Source organism: Kogia breviceps, chromosome 9 (assembly GCF_026419965.1).
Source record: "Kogia breviceps isolate mKogBre1 chromosome 9, mKogBre1 haplotype 1, whole genome shotgun sequence".
NCBI classification, from domain to species: Eukaryota; Metazoa; Chordata; class Mammalia; order Artiodactyla; family Physeteridae; genus Kogia; species Kogia breviceps.
In genome coordinates this window covers 41,118,697-41,137,055 of record NC_081318.1, presented here as the reverse complement: position 1 = coordinate 41,137,055, position 18,359 = coordinate 41,118,697, and the positions used below count along the sequence as shown (strand labels likewise).

At 43.0% G+C, this 18,359-nt stretch overlaps 1 protein-coding gene and 1 pseudogene across 10 annotated transcripts in view; both read right to left on the bottom strand.

Moving 5' to 3' along the window:
- Positions 1-18,359, bottom strand: part of ELMO1 (engulfment and cell motility 1) — an 803,227-nt gene that overhangs the window by 52,066 nt on the left and 732,802 nt on the right. For all 10 annotated transcript variants that reach the window (XM_067042328.1, XM_067042327.1, XM_067042330.1 and 7 more), the window contains one exon: positions 9,077-9,189. In XM_067042328.1, the coding sequence (XP_066898429.1) occupies positions 9,077-9,189 (113 nt within the window). The remainder of the gene's footprint in view (positions 1-9,076; positions 9,190-18,359) is intronic.
- Positions 13,148-13,239, bottom strand: LOC131763143 (U6 spliceosomal RNA; annotated as a pseudogene).

Genomic DNA, 18,359 nt, shown 5'->3' with positions numbered 1-18,359 from the left:
AAACCCCTCACCCCTGAGGCCTAGGCACACAAACTAATCAATGAATAAATTGTTAGGAAGCTAGTGATACACACAAGGGATGGAGTTCATGAGGAAATACACTAATAATTCAGAAATTTATCCAAGAATGAGGATATTGCAATCATCTCCTCTCTCATTCCTAGAATTAGTTCTCTTAAATAAGTGTGACCAGTACCTTGGGATCATTCTTATAAATAACTCCTTTAAGTTGACTTCCCCAAATGTAATAAAAATTTTTGAATAAGCTGGTGAGGCAGCAAGAAGGAGGCAGAGAGTGCTTTTTCTAGATAAGAAACTTAGATTGTGACAGCAATCTTTGTGCAGCTCTCAGGGCTGTGCTAGATGCTGCCTCCTCCAGGAAGCCCTCTCTGATTACTGCAGCCAAAGGGACCCTCCCCATCCTCTTAGCTGCTCCAGCATCTCCTTGGATCCTTGATGCTCCCATGTTAAGCCCCTTAGTATTCCCCATTATCTGCCACAGACCCTAGGTAAGCAACTTGCCCCAGTGGGTGCAGTGTGAAAGGTTACTGACAGAAGAGGATTCCAGGACACACATCAGCCCTGACAGTGTGGAGAAGCCAGGGCACTCTGAGGACAACCACTGTCTTCACAATTGCACTGCACTGGTCCCTTGGCACAGTGCCTGGCACGTGGAAGTTACACAGCTGCTGTTGGCTAAATTGATAAATGAAGACCCAAGGGGACCCGGTCAAGATGCTTAAGACACAGAGCATCTGTGACCTGTAAACCCATTTGTGACATTATGTAATTGGCAAACACAGTGGCCTTGGTCAAGTCACCCCATTACTGTGTCTACAAAAACAAATTATTTTGAAGCCACTCTGACCAAAAAGGTCTCTATAATGTTTAAGAAAAATGTTCTTCTACCTAAAATTGCTTTCACTGCAAAACCACATTTTAACTACAATTCTTTTTGTAGGAAAGAAAGTTTTAAAACTGGAAGTAAAAGCCACACAATGAACAAAGAAAACACCCAAAATGGATCCACAAAAGCAAAATGCCTCTGTGATTTCTTTCTCATCTATAAACAGGGTTTGAGAATTCCTGAATGTAGCCAAAATATGGCAATCCATATATTTAAAAAAAATCTAAAGGCTGGTGGGAAAATTTGAGAGGAAAGAAACAGTGATTTGAGTGCTAGGAAAACATCTAGAATTGCTAAATTTTCAAAATTCTGTTTTATATATATATATATATATATATATATATATATATATATATATATATATATATATATATATATATATATATACCTATACACACACACACACACACACACTCAACAGCACAGGTCATTCTTCTGGGAGAGCATTCCAAAGGGAGAAAATAAAGTTATTCCCTGAATAATTCATAACCATTTCAATTAGGCAGTTTTCCATGAGGAGAACACACTTGGGAATTTGACTTGTAATTCACAATAGGAACTGCAGTTCCAAAGGAGAGGGCCCAGTTTTGGCCACGAGCACCAACAGTGCTTTTGGGAACCTGGCATGAGAAATTGTAGAGATTTCTTCCCCACAAAGGACCTTTCACCCTGTCTAAATGAACTGTGATGGCCACAAAGCCAGCTGGGAAAATTTCCTAGAGAGCTCTCCTTCCCCTGTTACCTCTGAGGTGGGACTTTGGCTAAGTGAGCAACTGAAAAAGGGTGACAGAAAGCTGGGAAGGAGGTTGGTGAGCTGTAGTGCTTGGACACACTGGTCTTATTTTGAGTGAGGTCTTAGCCTGTTCTTCCTAGAAATCCCTCACTTTTCAAACCGGAGTAAACTCTAGGGATTGGCAGTGGTAACCTGAAGCCTAAGGGTCAATATGGCACAAATGGATCAATCATCCTCAATATAATTGGGGCAGCATTGAGAAATTTAAGTGGTACAAACATATACTGTGGAGTAAAATGCACAACTTACATTCATTTGCAACACTTCAAAAATTTGCTGCACATACTTTCATAAGTTGTCTATTTAGTACGTTATGTCTATTTCTCCAGTGAATATTTGCAGAGCGCCTACCGTACTCTACTGGGTGTGGCAAAAATTATTAGGATGAAAGGCAGACATGAGGGACAAAGCCAAGCAGCTCAAGGAGAAGGAGCTCCCTAGCTCTTAGTGGCAACTTAAAGAAATATGGTGGAAACACTTGTTTCCCAGGTCTGCGAAGTAGGGACCGTGACTCAGTAACTCCGCCTATACTACAGGGAAACACAGGAATAGGGAAAATCTCTTGTGCAACACACTCCTACATTCAGAAACTACTGAAAACAGTGGCTATTTATCAGGGTTCCGGGTGGTAAAACAACGTCTTCCTTGAAAAGCTGTAGTCACTGTTTGTTTAAAGAAACACAAAAGGCTACTTGGAACCTTGCCATAACAATACAGGGTATAGCTGACAGATGTTCCTCTTTCCAGAGGCTTAAATTCTCTTGACTTTTACGACACCACCAGCTTCTGGTTTTCCTCCTACCTCTGCTACCTCTTCTCTTATCCTATAGAAGCTCCTCTTTCTCTGTCTACTACTACAATGGTGGAGAGCAAAAGATCTGTGCATCATTGATGTGAGTGATGTGTTCTGCCCCCGCCATCAAATAGGAAGTCTTGGATGGATGACAAAATATTGGAAAAGGGGCTGAACGGCTTGCGAAGGTTGTTTTGACTCATAAACAAAGGGGCGGATACTCAGCCAGTATCTCTCTCAGGATAAAGGCTGGAGTCGTTACCTCTGCGAAGGTTTAGAGGCATCATAACTGATGTGTGGCTGTCTTGAAGGCAGAGCCTCTATAAAGGAGAGCAGAGATGCCACCTCCGACCAGCACCGACTTGTTGGGTTAGACAGTTTCAGTGTCAGCCGCAAGCGGCAGCTTGATTTGCAGTTTCTTTTATGGTAAGAAAAATGTGTATTTTCTATTCAAAACCCAGCTTGATGTTACTAGTTCCCCAATCCCTCTGGGCAATGAATGAGTGGATTGTGTCACTAAAAGCAATTAGGAGGAAGCAGTGAGAACATTAGCAAAGATTGTTTAGTAGCATTTAAAGAGAAAACAGGAGTTAGTATAGAGGTCTTTCAGTCAATTAGAAATGTTAGCACGTTAATAGCCATCCTTTCATTCCCCCAACTCAAAAACTGAAAATATGGAGATAATTTTGTGTTTCACTCTTTTGTGTGTGTGTGTGTGTGTGTGTGTGTGTGTGTGTGTGTGTGTGTGTGTGTGTGAAGGTTCAGAGGGAAAAGCTGGTTTCAAAGTTCACAGCCTGGTAAGAAGGTCTCCAGGGCTGATTAAAGTTATTCCCAATGTCACATAGATCATTATGGAGCTAATCACCCTTGACAACTGTAATTCTTGCAGCAATGTTCGACAGAACTTTCTGCAATGATGCAAATACTCTGTACCTGCTTATTCAATAGTAATAGAAGAAATATTGAATTTTATTTAATTTTAATTAACTTAAATAGCCATAGGTAGCTATATGGAACGGTGCACCTCATTGGCTCTCTTCATACCCAGGCTGGAGACAAGTGTTGGGTCGGCCAGCAGGTGTTTATGGGAGATGGGCAAGCTGAATAATAGCTACCACTGTTGAGTGTGAAATGTGGACTGTAAAGTGAGGCACAGGGCACAGCAAGAACCGAGTCCTGATCGACTCTGCCATGGACTCAGGGGACATCTTTGTCTTGTGCGCAAAGTCCGCAGTTGGCAGCTGGCTGATGGCCCAGGGGGCCCTGAAGGTTCTGTGTTTGGGAGATAGGTGGCCTTTACTAAAGTGAAATCTTATGGCACTTCCACTAGGACTTTGGGTCTTTCTTAGGTTAACCTAAAATGTGCAAAATCTTCAGTGTGCTCAGGGGAAGGTCTGCTTCCTGCCTAGGGTCAAACGTTTCCAAGTCACAAACCATGAGGAACCCCAGCGATGCTTTTATTTTATTTTATTTTATTTTTTGCAGTACGTGGGCCTCTCACTGCTGTGGCCTCTCCCGTTGCGGAGCACAGGCTCCGGACGCGCAGGCTCAGCAGCCATGGCTCACGGGCCCAGCCGCTCCGCGGCATGTGGGATCCTCCCGGACCGGGGCACGAACCCGTGTCCCCTGCATCGGCAGGCAGATTCTCAACCACTGCGCCACCAGGGAAGCCCCCAGCAATGCTTTTAAAGGGAAATGTCATCTTCCAGGTGATGAGATATAAGATCTCTCTGTTGGTCCAGTAAAGGAAGACAACAACTATGGATACAGAATGAAGGTCATTCCGCCTTTCAAATCTTCCTCACTTCACTGAACATTCTTCAGAATGAGATACTCTTGCTTTGATTCAGAATTCTGTCTCCCTGGAGACTCTCCTTTCATAGCAAAAGATAACTCCAGAGCCCCCAAGTCATTTTAGAGATGGTTTGGCCTAACTGATACTTTGGAGTCACATAGACCTGAGTTACACACCTGGTCTTGACACATCAGCTATGAAGTCTTGGTCAAATTATAAAAACCTTAGGGAGCCCTATGGTTCCTTTGTTAAGTAACCCTAAAAATTATATGAGTAAAACATATATAGAGTATCCATCATGCACCTTCCACAGAGCTGGCTCTCAAATATTAGTGCCTTCCTAATCTTCTAGTCAATGGTAACCCCTCTCATTCACATTACTGGTCCCTCCACCTTTTGAGAACAATGATTATCTGTTATTTTGATCTATTGCAAAGTGATGTTTTTCTGAAAATCATCTGGCTTTTCTTCTTTTGAAAAAATGCATTTATTTATACCTGCCTTTTTGTAAAAATGAGTTATGATAAGGTTTAATTAAATATTAAAAGAAAATTTCAATCAAAGAGGAAGAAACAACCTGCTCCCCCAAAGGGTTCATATGGTTACTGAAATGGCCTGAACGTACCGTTCGGCTCTAGGTCTTCTGAGCGAGCTGAAAGAACAAGGCAGGTACACTGCCCTTGGCCTCAGTGCTGGAACATGCCAACTCCTCTGGGTACACGTTTCACTCACCAGTGGGTTTCAGATTAAGTCTGTAGTGTTAATGCTTAGAGAAGGGATACTGGTCAACAAAATGGACACTGTCTTCAACGAGAAGCAAAAGTTTCATGCTATCATTTCTTGAAAATGATACTCCAATGTGTAGCCCTGGGCTCTTATCAAGACTATTCGATGGAAGTGATTCTTAAAGACCCTAATCTCTGAAAAGAAAGGAAAATAGGAGGCAGTTCCTGAGCTTGTAGATTCTCATGAAGCATATAACGGCTCGAACATAGACAACTTCTGGGATTTCATCTTAACTCTCTTGAGAAGTTCAGGAAACACGGAAGCAAGGCAATCTCATCATGAAGGATTGTGAACAAGAGCCTTTCATATTCCATAGAGAATGCGGGACAGAGTGAAGCAAGTATGTGACAGCCTTTGCCACTCTATGGCCTGTGTTTAAAAACCTATATTCTGAGTAACTGTAAGCTAAAATTAATACTAAATACCATTAATGAATGTTTGGCCATGTGCTGAGCACCAAGTGCTATAGACGCATGATTTTATTTAACCCTTGCAATGATTTGATGTAGGAACTGACATCATCCCCACTTGACAGATCAGGAAACAGAAGCACAGAGAGATTTATTAGGTTGTCCAAGGCTACCCAGCTAGGGGGTGGGGAGGCGGGGACTTGAATGCAGCTTGGTGTGTCTCCCATGATTTACCGCCTCTCAGTTCTACTGTGGTCAGAATTCCCAGAAATCCGGATTTGTATATATCTATATTGGACTAACCAAGTAGCAGGGTTGCAAAGGAGGCAGGTAGAATGATGGGCGAGTAGCAACTCAGGGGCCTTCTAGCCAAACATGGCACACTGAAGGGCTCTACATCTGCTCTCTCCTTTCCAGTTCTGTGAGACAGGAAGCTCTTTCCTATTTTCCCCTGTAAAGTTAATACTTAAATCCACTCATCTGTGTTTGACTCACTGTTGGACAAGTTTAGAGGGAGTGTGGTCACGCACGGGCCCTTTGCGCACGTGCTTGCTCTTTAACCTGGGATGGCTCATGGCTGTTCCTGTCTGAGATCTCACCTTTCTAGGAGGGATTAAAATGATTTTACACCATGTCCTCATTAATGTGGGTAAATCTAAATGGAATGTTTTGATGGGGTGACAGGAAACCAATTTCAGCACAGTCTGCTTCGAATCCCTATTTTTAAGCACACAGAGCTAGTCACCAGATTTTAGATCAATTTACCAAACACCAAAAATCCTTCCTTCATTTGGAAGGATGATTTTATTTATTTATTTATTTATTTATTTATTTTTTTGTGGTATGCGGGCCTCTCACTGTTGTGGCCTCTCCCGTTGCGGAGCACAGGCTCCGGACGCACAGGCTCAGCGGCCATGGCTCACGGGCCCAGCCGCTCCGCGGCATGTGGGATCTTCCCGGACCGGGGCACGAACCCGTGTCCCCTGCATCGGCAGGCGGATTCTCAACCATTGCGCCACCAGGGAAGCCCTGGAAGGATGATTTTATACTAAACACAGATGGTCGTGCTCCCTAGGGAGTTTAACTAATAAATTTATAATCTAGATGCTAATATTTTTTGCTCAGTAGGTAATTCATTTTTAGAAAACTGGAAAAAGTGGCATATTTGGGTCTAGCACTTCTTTAGCCAAAAAACTGTAATTATGACATCTAGAAACAGGATTCTTCGAGTAGAATCTACCCATTTCAGCCTAGAAAGGGAAGTCTCATGGTGGAGTAGACTGGAAGGTCAAAGTGGGTTCTCGGAATTAGGTTCCGAAGGATTCTAGCTAGGCATGAGCGGAGGCATTTGGTGGCACGTGTCTATTTGCCACCTCTCTCCTCCCCCCACTTCTGTGCCTTTTGCCCAATGTCAGGTAAATAAAAACTCTATAAATCACCTTACGTGGGCAATATATCCTGAATACTGATTTTGCCAAAGGCAATGAGGAGATCAGAGCATATAGCAGGCAATCTGGCTAACTGAACTAATAGGTCATCTAGTCCTATTCTCCCACTTAACAGGTGAGAAAGTGTGGCCCCGAGAGGTCAAGTGTTCTGCATAAAAACACCCACGTGGTTAACTCCGCAAGTACAGAGTTGAGAAGCTTGGAACGAAGTCTACTCACCCCCAGCTCATTGTTCTTTTCTACAGGATCGTCCAGAATAAAACAGTAGCTACCACCCCTTTTTTTTTTAAAGCTGCTTTCTAAGAGCTGCATTCATGACCACTTTTCTTCCTCACAATAACTTTAGGGGACAGGCATTGTTAACCCCATTTCAGATGGGGAAAGTGCTCAAGGTCACAGGGCTGGACAGGGGCAGAGGTAGGAAGGTACCCCCTTCATCTGGCTCCAGGGCTCTTGTCTTCCTCCCTGCGCCACACTATCTTCTTAGAACAGCATTCGCTCTGATGAAGGTGCCCAAATGCGAGGACTGCAGTGAGGAAGGAGGGGGCGAACCGCTCCTCTAATGGCTGAATGGGAGAGATGAGTTCCTTCTTCCTAATGTGAGCCCTTTGTCAGTCCCAGCTGTAACTCAGCCCTTTCTTACTCTGCCCATTGTCCTCCCCTGACGCCCAGCCTGAAGCTCACTGTCATGGTTTCTTATCCTCTGGGAATAACCTGCATTTTCGTTCGTCAAGGAAGTTCTGCCTTTGGACATTCCTTAATATGATTTTTAATGCTTACCTTAGAGATACGTTGAATTTACTCAATATTCAGCACAAAGCCATTAAAAGTAAATGGCCGGGAGGATGGGCTCAGCATAAACATGAAATGATGTTTGTCACTAGTGGGCGAGGTCTGTGTCTGAGCAGGGCATCCATCGGGTTTCAAGAATATCTGCCAGGGTTTCTCTGGGGCCATAACTGATGTTTGTTCTTGGTGCAGCTGCTAATGCTTATGCTTGTTCCTGACTGTTCCCCAATCTCTTCACCTCTCCCCAAATCTTATCTTTGAATTTTATTTTCTGACTATTTGTTTCCAGGACAGTATGATATGAGTACTTTGCAACGAGCAGTATGTCAAGAAAGCAATCAAGGGACTTTACTTCCCTGGTTAAGAAACAGCTGGAAAGTCTTTCCACCTATTGGAAGTAGTCTAATGGCATCCATTTTAACTTGATATTGGGATTAAAGTTTATAGAGACAATTCAGAAATTTGTCTTACAAAATAATGAAAATTGATTCTATCCCACCTTGGTTCACTGTTACTTATATCTACAAATAAAATAATTCTGACTTGGAAGAGAATTAGTATGGGGATTTGAAAATCAGGGCCATCCATGCTGAAAATGTCAAGATCAAATCCAACAGTGGGTGCCAGCTCTCCTGAGAGCATAGTGAATCATTAAAAGTTAGAGCCATAGGGGCTTCCCTGGTGGCGCAGTGGTTGAGAATCCGCCTGCCAATGCAGGGGACACGGGTTCGTGCCCTGGTCCGGGAGGATCCCACATGCCGCGGGGCGGCTGGGCCCGTGAGCCATGGCCGCTGAGCCTGTGCGTCCGGAGCCTGTGCTCCGCAACGGGAGAGGCCACAACAGTGAGAGGCCCGCGTACCGCAAAAAAAAAAAAAAAAAAAAAAAAAAAAAAGTTAGAGCCATAGAGCTGCTGGAGTATAAACCCCTGCTCTTCTGTGACTTTGAACAAGTCACTTCGCACCTCACTGCCTTAGTTTCCCTATCTGTAAACTGGGCGTAATCACAGTAGCTACTTCATAGGGTTACTGGGAAGATGAAATTCATTAACATAGGTAAAGTGAGAGCCTGGCACACGGTTAGCTCTCAATAACATTAGCTGTTGTTGAACCACTACTGGCAGACTTGACGCACGAAATGGCACAGGTGGCTCTTCAGTTCCACAGGTCTCCTGGGGATTCTAGATTTTGACCCTCCCTGGGTATACATGGGAAATCAGAACTTACTTGGACTGCTAGTCCTGTCCTGAGTACAATGCTGCATAGACTACCCTTAAACCAACACCCATGCCCATGTGATTCTGCAGGGGGCAGGCCACTGTTCTTCCTTGCTGGGTCTGGAGTGGCCCCAAACAATACCTTGCCTCCGCCGGCAGTTGAGTTTCCTAAAGCAGGTCCCTTCCACGAGGCGGTTCAGGCGTTGTTGTTTGATCAACTCCAAGATTTCTGGCTGAATCTTCTCCTTTAGTTCCCTGTGAAAGGATAAACACATATTCCACAGCGCGCCTTGAGAACAGCACTTGGCTGAAAAGGCGCCATGGGCAGATGAGGGAGGCGAGTGCAAGCTGCAACTTTTCATGAACAACCTGATACTCCCAAGTGGGTGCTTTAGAGAATCATTTATTAAGCATCCGTGGAAAGGGTTATCTATTCTAATAACACTATAGGTTCTCTGACATCTACAGATTCCCACAAGACATCACTTCAGTGACGTTTTCTAGACCAAGGTCTCCCGAGAAGTTTCTTCTCTTGTTTTACAAAGCCACAGATATAAATTTATGCACAAATTCACTCAGCTCTGCTGAGACAGTGAATCTCTGGTCATATTCCGCCCCCCTACAGCAGATAAACTCCTAGACTGCATTTGTGATCTGACCAAACTGGAATGTTGGACAACCACATGATGACTATTCCACAGCAAACACAGTATCGGGCAAAGTACAGGACCACATTTTGCTTTGGATTCTGTCACTTACAACTGGGAACAACACATTGACCCAGATTGTAGCCCACAGAGATTGGGATAATGAGAGGATAAATTAAGGCATATTTGCATCTTGTCTCAGGCTAATACAATGTAATTTAGGTTTAGATGTACTATGCTGTAAAGATATGATAATAGAGTGCAATGGGTTTTAAATCTTTTATTTCAAGAGCAGAGATTTTTTTTTATCATGTGAAATTTTATGTAGTGCCCTAGCATTTGAGTCTAGTAAAGCTAGAGTTGTTCTACTTGAGGATGTATAGAGAGACCCACAGTCCAGCCCTCAGAGCAGCGTTGAAAGCCCTGACCCAAACTCAGAAGGCTAGGACTTCAGTCTAGGCTCTGCCCATGACTGGCATTTCAGGTAGCTCCTGTAAGTCTCAGTTTCCTCATCTGTAAAATGGGAATAAGAATCTTTCCTGTCCCAGAGGAGACAGTGTGAGTGTAAGTTAGCTGTAAGCATTGGGCAGGAATGCAAGGTGTTACTGAATTTGCTTTGATAATATTCTCTTCTTTCCTCAAGCCAAACATTCCTTGTGCCCATATTACACTGTAGTCAAGGCTCACGTTTTCGTCAGCTTCAGCCTTAACTCTGGGCTTGCTCTGGATTGTAGGCAATCTGTCTTCACATGGTGTTCTGTTTCCGGGTGCGGAAGGTACAGACACTCGGTAAGTGTGTGCTATGAGCCAGGCAGTGTACTATGCAATTTTAGCTCACTTAACACCCCTTCCCTCCTCCCCACCAAAAAAATGCCAACTTTTGGGAACAGGTATTAATATCATCATTCCCATCTCACAGATGGGAAAGAGTTTACAGAGGTGAAGCGCTGAATAGGGGTACAAACTCAAGTGTTTCTTGTGCAAACTGAGTCAATTTACCCATGAGAAAAAAAAAAGAATAAGAAGTGATAGAAAAGGATCTGGCCATCTAACAAGATATTCTAGAAAGCGGTTAATACATATTTTGGACTTCAATGGCCTCAAATGCCCTGTCATTTGATACTGTTCCAACTGACTCTTTATAAAGCCTAATGTGAAGATTCAGCCCCAGAGGTACAGCTTGGTGCATTTGCTTTATTTGCATTTGCTTTTCCAGTGTGGGTCTCATGGGGTCTCATCTCAGGCTTTCAGATCACTAAAACTATCTATTATCAGCATTCAGCTTTTGTAGAATGGACTCAGCAAATTGCAGCTTTGATGAACCCTGCTCCAAATGGAGAAGAAGGTGGGGAATTGCCAGCGCAGTTGCACACAGCAATAAATCACCACTCCTGGCTTCTGAGTTGGGGCGACGGGGAAATCATGGGAGAGAGAATCTGGCAATTTCATCAAGTCTTAGGTTAGAGATGTATCTTTAAGTAATAATTTTACTAGGCTAGAGTTTAGTTATTAAAATGGAGATGAAGATGCAGAGACAAGGACCAAAAGGAGGAAATAACTAAAAGAACTTGATGATTCATGATTTTTAGTGTAAGACCCAGATGTGCTCATCATGACACACCATTATGAACCATCTTCGGAGACAGACTATCAGAATAAGTGGATCTGCTGCTACAAGAGTTACCTTTTCTTGTTATGAACCCCAAAGGACTCCAAAACATGATTAGGCAATGCAGGAAATGGAACAGATTTTTTTTTTTTCCCCTAAATTAGATCCTCTTCTTTCCCTGCAAATGGACTCAGTAGTTACCGAATTCACTCATATTAGGAAACCATATGGAATCCCTATACGGTGTCTCTGTAAATGAGATATGACCTCTGGGGTAATCCAGGTAATAACCATGGGCTGGAATTGAGTTTTGAAATTCTCAGCTTGGGGCTAATGAGGTCAAGGTCATGCGTTCACTGGCTTTGCTTTGATAAATATTCCCCTAATTCTATCTAAAAGCCCTGTAAATAAATAAAAGGAGGAAGATTAAAGGAGGGAGAATAAACGAGTGTGTGAAGACCAATTCAAATTCTAACACTTTCTCCAGAACAGAATCCCATGTCCAGGCCCAATGAGGCCAGTGCCATGCACAGAGGACAGACAGCACCACTAGACTAGTCAGACTCCTTCCTGGACCTGGGGTCTGCCCTGCTGAGCTGCCATCTGGTGTTCATCTAGAACACAGGTTGGCAAATGTTTTCTGTAAAAGGCCAGATGGTAAATGTTCCAGACGTGGTGGGTCATACACTCTGTTGCAACTACTCATCTCCGCCATGGTAGAGTGAAAGCAGTTGACAGCATGTAAACAAAGGAGCGTAGCTGTGTTCCAATAAAACTCTATTTACAAAAACAGATAGCGGGTCAGTTTTGGCCTAAGAGTTATAGTTGGCCAATCCCTGATCTACAAGGGCTCTGGGGAGACTTTGGGCTGAGTAACAGTGTCTATTTCATAGAAATCGATCTGTTTCTGTCTTATTACATGGTCCTCAAGATCATTCCTTGCACCTCTTCTGGTCTTTATATTTCAGACTCATGACTTTAAACACCAACTTTCTGCTGATTACATCCAAATTTATAATTCTAACCTAGACCTCTCAGCCAAACTCCAAACTCATCAATCCAGCTGTCTATTTGGATATCTCACAGATGCCTCCAACTTGACAGGTCCAAAACTGAACTCTTGATTCCCTTGTCCAAGCTTGCTCCATTCACTCTGTCCTTTAGTTGTTCAGGCCCCAAATCTGAGTTCATCCTTCTCTTATACCCTGCAACTAATTGATCAGTAAATACCTTTGCTTCTTATCTTCAAAATCTATATAATCTATGACAGGGACTCTAATCACTTCTCATCACCTCTTGCTTGGATTACTGAAATAACTTCCTTCCTCACTGATCTCTCTGCTTCCAAACTTGCCTCCTTGGAGTCTATTCCCCATACAACAGCTAAAAACCCAAGTCAGAGCACACCAGCCCCCGTGCCAATGGTTCCCCACCAAGGCCCCACAAATTCAGGCTTCTGGCTACCCTTCTGGCCTCACCTCCTATTGCTTGTTCTGCTCCAACCACACTTGCCTCCTTGTTACTAATTTGAGTGCCCAGACCTACTCTGACTTCAGGGCCTTTGCACTGATCGTGATCCTCTCTGCTGGAAATCGTTTCTCTCACATATACACATAGCCTGTTCCCTTAGTCCTTTATACATCTTTACTCAAATGTCACCATGCCAACTAGAGAGACCTACTCTTGCCACTTTATTTAAAATTGCAAACTCCCCATTTCCCTTATTCTGCTTTTAATTTCCTATATCCTCTTTTGGAAGAATTTTTTTTTATTGAAGTACAGTTGATTTACAATGTTGTGCTAATTTCTGCTGTACATTAAAGTGATTCTGTTGTATATATTCTTTTTCATATTCTTTTCCATTATGGTTTATTATGGGCTATTGAATATAGTTCCCTGTGCTATACAATAGGACCTTGTAGTTTATCCATTCTATATGTCATAGTTTGCATCTGCTAAAAATATGGAACACTTCACGCATCCTTGCACAGGGGCCATTGTAATCTTCTCTATATTATTCCAATTTTAGTATATGTGCTGCTGAAGCAAGCATTCCTGTATCCTCTTTTAACATGCTACAATCTTATTTACCATGTTTATCATCTATTTCTCCCCATTTAAATATAATCACTACAAGGGTGATAATTGTATCTGTTCTCTTCACTGCTGAATTATCAACACACAGAACAGTACCTGGCAGGTGGCAGGCACTTGATAAGTATTTGTCAAGTGCACTGAACACTGGCTTTAGCTACGAGAGCCGTGAGCAAAGCTTGTGGCCAATATTTAGCAAGGATGCAGGTTTGCAGGATTAGGCATTAGCCTTATTTCTGGCTCTATTTGCTTTTACTTTTTCTTTCTCATCTACTTTTACTGTACATTCTGAGATAAGATGAGGTATACACAAATACATTCACAGTGTCAGTTTTACCATTTACATATTGACACTGTGACATTTGTTAAATTCTGGTTATCAGCTCATAATAAGGGTGACCATTTCTCTGAGTGGATGTTATGTGCGGGGCATATGCTATGGGCTTTTCATGCACTATTTCATTGAGTCCTCCTAACAACCCAAGGATGTGGACACTTTTTATCATCTTCACTTTTAGACGTAAGAAGAACAGGTTTAGAATGGGTGACAGAACTTGACTAAAGAGCCAGATTTGCAAATGACGGCCTTGGAATCTGTTCCTAGGTCTGTTAGCTCCTGGGTCTGGATTTTCCACATTTTGCTTCTCTGCTTCCCTGGTGTTTGTCCCTGCAGCTCCCCTTCCCCCAACATCATGGTAAATGACCTATTTTGGGACTATTCAAACTTTTTATATCCATTAACTTGGATTAATTGTGTGGATGGACTTATCCTTCCCATAAAGTCACACTAAGTAGAAAATAACAAATACCTCCTTCTGAAATAATTAGTCAAGAGCTAAGAAGTAAGAGTTTCTTCAACCCACTGAATACACAGTCTCCCAAAATATTTGGTCACTTGGAGTTTGCATTTTCCTTCTCAGGAAATATAAACATTTTATAAAAACAAGACACATGCCTAAGGGATCTTCATGGCACTGAGATTTGCCTCCGTGCTGCGTGCAGCAGCCAGCTGATGGGGAGAGGGCAGCCAGCGGGGTTCCACATCAGCAGTGAAGTCCCAGCCAAGCCACTGTCCCTGTCTGCAAAATGAAAAGCTTGAACTGGATGACCTTAAAGATGCTTTTCAGTTCTAAAATTTGAATATCCTAACCCCTAGGCTTGGGTTAGATGCGTTTCCTCTGTGCTCTAGTGACAACCCACCCGCCTGTGTTTCCTCCCACCTGGCACTGAGCACAGTCCCTGATAATCCCTCCAAACCCCAGCTTTAAAGTCTGGCACAGGGACAGCCAAGTGTCTCTGGTTCTCTGCCTGTCCCAGCACCTCAGGCTGGGCCTGGCGGGTAGGAGTCACTCAATACACATTTGTTAAATGAATGAATAAATGAATGACTGAAGACTATTGTACATGGTCTATGCCTTTTCTTTCTTGACTTGGGCTTATCCTATAAGCCACTGTGACAGCATTTGGACTTCATCTAACCCCACATTGAGCTCCTGTCTAGCAGATCATTCTAACAGACAGAGCATCGCTGGAGAAGAAGCTGGAGGCTGGTACCCTCCTGCCTGTTTTAAGGGCTCTGGGATAACGACCAGGCTGGTTCATGGCCTCCCCCGTGAAATGCTGTAGCTCTGACAAGTCTTATGACTTTACTGCAACTATACCCGGAGTTCCGGTGGACCATGGTGATTTTCAGTCCTGTAGCTGAGTGATGATGCCAAAGTTACATATAACAGGAGATTTCCTTAATGTTTCCATTGCTTCTCTCTATAGTAAGCATTAAGTAAGAGTTTCTTATAAAGGGGAAAGAGACTTCAGAATGTCACAGGCAGAGCCTTAGGAAGTAAAGTTATGAAGCCAAAGCAGGAGCAAAGTTTTCATATTTGACAAGCAGTTAACAGTCTTACTTGGAACAAAGTCATGGTCAAACATTAATTTAGAATCACTTGGCCTTAACTGAAGTGTCCCTCAAGTCTCCCTTTAGGTTTTTTTTTTTTTTTTGCGATACGCGGGCCTCCCACCGCCGCGGCCTCTCCCGCCGCGGAGCACAGGCTCCAGACGCGCAGGCCTAGCGGCCATGGCTCACGGGCCCAGCCGCCCCGAGGCATGTGGGATCCCCCCGGACTGGGGCACAAACCCACGTCCCCTGCATCGGCAGACAGACTCCCAACCACCGCGCCACCAGGGAAGCCCTCCCTTTAGGTTTTAAGAATTGTTGTCAAAGGCACAATAAAATCTCCTTGTGTTCACACATCTGCTGAAACAGACTTTATGATATCCAACATTTCAGTACTGTAGGCCCTGGGATGGGGCAAGGTGTCACTGTCCCTCCTTGCAAGACAGAAACTGCAACAGGTATCACCTCACATTGGTCAGAATGACCATCATCAAAAAATCTACAAATAATAAATGCTGGAGAGGGTGTGGAGAAAAGGGAACCCTCTACACTGTTAGTGGGAATGTAAATTGGTGCAGCCACTATGGAGAACAGCATGGAGGTTCCCTAAAAAATTAAAAGATAGAGCTACCATATAATCCTGCAATACCACTCCTGGGCATATATCCAGAGAAAACCATAATTTGAAAAGATACATGCACCCCAGTGTTCACTGCAGCACTGTTTACAATAGCCAGGACATGGAAGCAACCTAAATGCCATCAACGGAGGAGTGGATAAAGAAGATGTGGTATATACATACCATGGAATACTACTCAGCCATGAACAAAATGAAATAATACCATTTGCAGCAACATGGATGGACCTAGAGGTTATCATGCTAAGTGAAGCCAGCCGAACAGAGAAAGACAAATATTTTATGAAATCACTTATATGTGGAATCTAAAAAAAAAAAGAATGATATAAATGAACTTATGTACAAAATAGAAATAGACCCATAGACATAGAAAACAAACTTGTGGTTACCAAGGGGAAAGGGGAGGGATAAATTAGGAGTTTGGGGTTAACATATACACACTGCTATGTATGAAACAGATAACCAGCAAGGACCTACTGTATAGCACAGGGAACTATACTCAATATTCTGTAGTAACCTATAAGGGAAAAGAATCTGAAAAAGTATCTATCAACCTATCTGAAACTGAATCACTTTGCTGTACACCTGAAACATTGTAAATCAACTATACTTCAGTAAAAAGATTTAAAAAAAGAAAGAAACCGCATCTCGGAGGAGTCATTTATTCAAAGTTCTTTCTGCTTGGTATATGGGGCTGTTAACTTCTAGTTCAGGACCAAAGCAAAACCCAGCTCTGCCTCTCATGAGAGCTGCCTGCTGCCCAGTGTGGGTATAGTTTAATGCAGATGTGAGCTGAAGACACTGTGGAAGCATTTCCCCTCCCCTGCTGCCTAACTTCATCCCCACTAAAGCCTGCAGTTCTGCTCTGCAGCTTCTAATGGTGCTTCTTAAGGCTTGAAAATAAACACAAAGTAGACACTATTGCTTGGCTATGGTTTTTACTGTGCACTTTTTTTTTTTTTTTTTTTTTTTTTTTTTTTTTTTTCGATACGCGGGCCTCTCACTGTTGCGGCCTCTCCCGTTGCGGAGCACAGGCTCCGGACGCGCAGGCTCAGCGGCCATGGCTCACGGGCCCAGCCGCTCCGCGGCATGTGGGATCTTCCCGGACCGGGGCACGAACCCGTGTCCCCTGCATCGGCAGGCGGATTCTCAACCACTGCGCCACCAGGGAAGCCCTACTGTGCACTTTTTAAAACTTCATCTTAGTCTTTTATTTGGCAAAGGAGCTCTGGTAGGGTAGATGAAGAATTAGCTAAGGGATCAGTGGGCTGGAGTTAAAGTCCTGGTTCGTCCACTTGTCAACAAGGTCCTCCCTTCTCTAGACTATATCCTGGTCCTCGAATGGGAATGAGATTGGCCTACCTCACACAGGTGTGAGGAAATGAAATAGCATGAGGAGGTGATTTGCAAATTGCCAATCATTAAACATGTCAAATATATGAAAGCAAGAAACAGAAAGGGGGAAGAAAGAAAAAGAAAAGATGATACAAATAAATGGAGAGATATACCATGTTCTTGGATTGGAAGAATCAACATTGTGAAAATGACTCTACTACCCAAAGCAATCTACAGATTCAATGCAATCCCTATCAAACTACCACTGGCGTTTTTCACAGAACTAGAACAAAAAATTTCACAATTTGTATGGAAACACAAAAGATCATGAATAGCCAAAGCAATCTTGAGAACGAAAAATGGAGCTGGAGGAATCAGGCTCCCTGACTTCAGACTATACTACAAAGCTACAGTGATCAAGACAGTATGGTACTGGCACAAAAACAGAAATATAGATCAATGGAACAGGATAGAAAGCCCAGAGATAAACCCACGCACATATGGTCACCTTATCTTTGATAAAGGAGGCAAGAATATACAGTGGAGAAAAGACAGCCTCTTCAATAAGTGGTGCTGGGAAAACTGCACAGCTACATGTAAAAGTATGAGATTAGAACACTCCCTCACACCATACATAAAAATAAGCACAAAATGGATTAAAGACCTAAATGTAAGGCCAGGAACTATCAAACTCTTAGAGGAAAACATAGGCAGAACACTCTATGACATAAATCACAGCAAGATCCTTTCTGACCCACCTCCTAGAGAAATGGAAATAAAAACAAAAATAAACAAATGGGACCTAATGAAACTTAAAAGCTTTTGCACAGCAAAGGAAACCATAAACAAGACCAAAAGACAACCTTCAGAATGGGAGAAAATATTTGCAAATGAAGCAACTGACAAAGGATTAATCTCCAAAATTTACAAGCAGCTCATGCAGCTCAATATCAAAAAAACAAACAACCCAATCAAAAAATGGGCATTAGACCTAAACAGACATTTCTCCAAAGAAGATATACAGAATGCCAACAAACACATGAAAGAATGCTCAACATCGTTAATCGTTAGAGAAATGCAAATTAAAACTACAATGAGATATCATCTCACACCGGTCAGCAAGGCCATCATCAAAAAATCTAGAAACAATAAATGCTGGAGAGGGTGTGGAGAAAAGGGAAAACTCTTGCACTGCTGGTGGGAATGTAA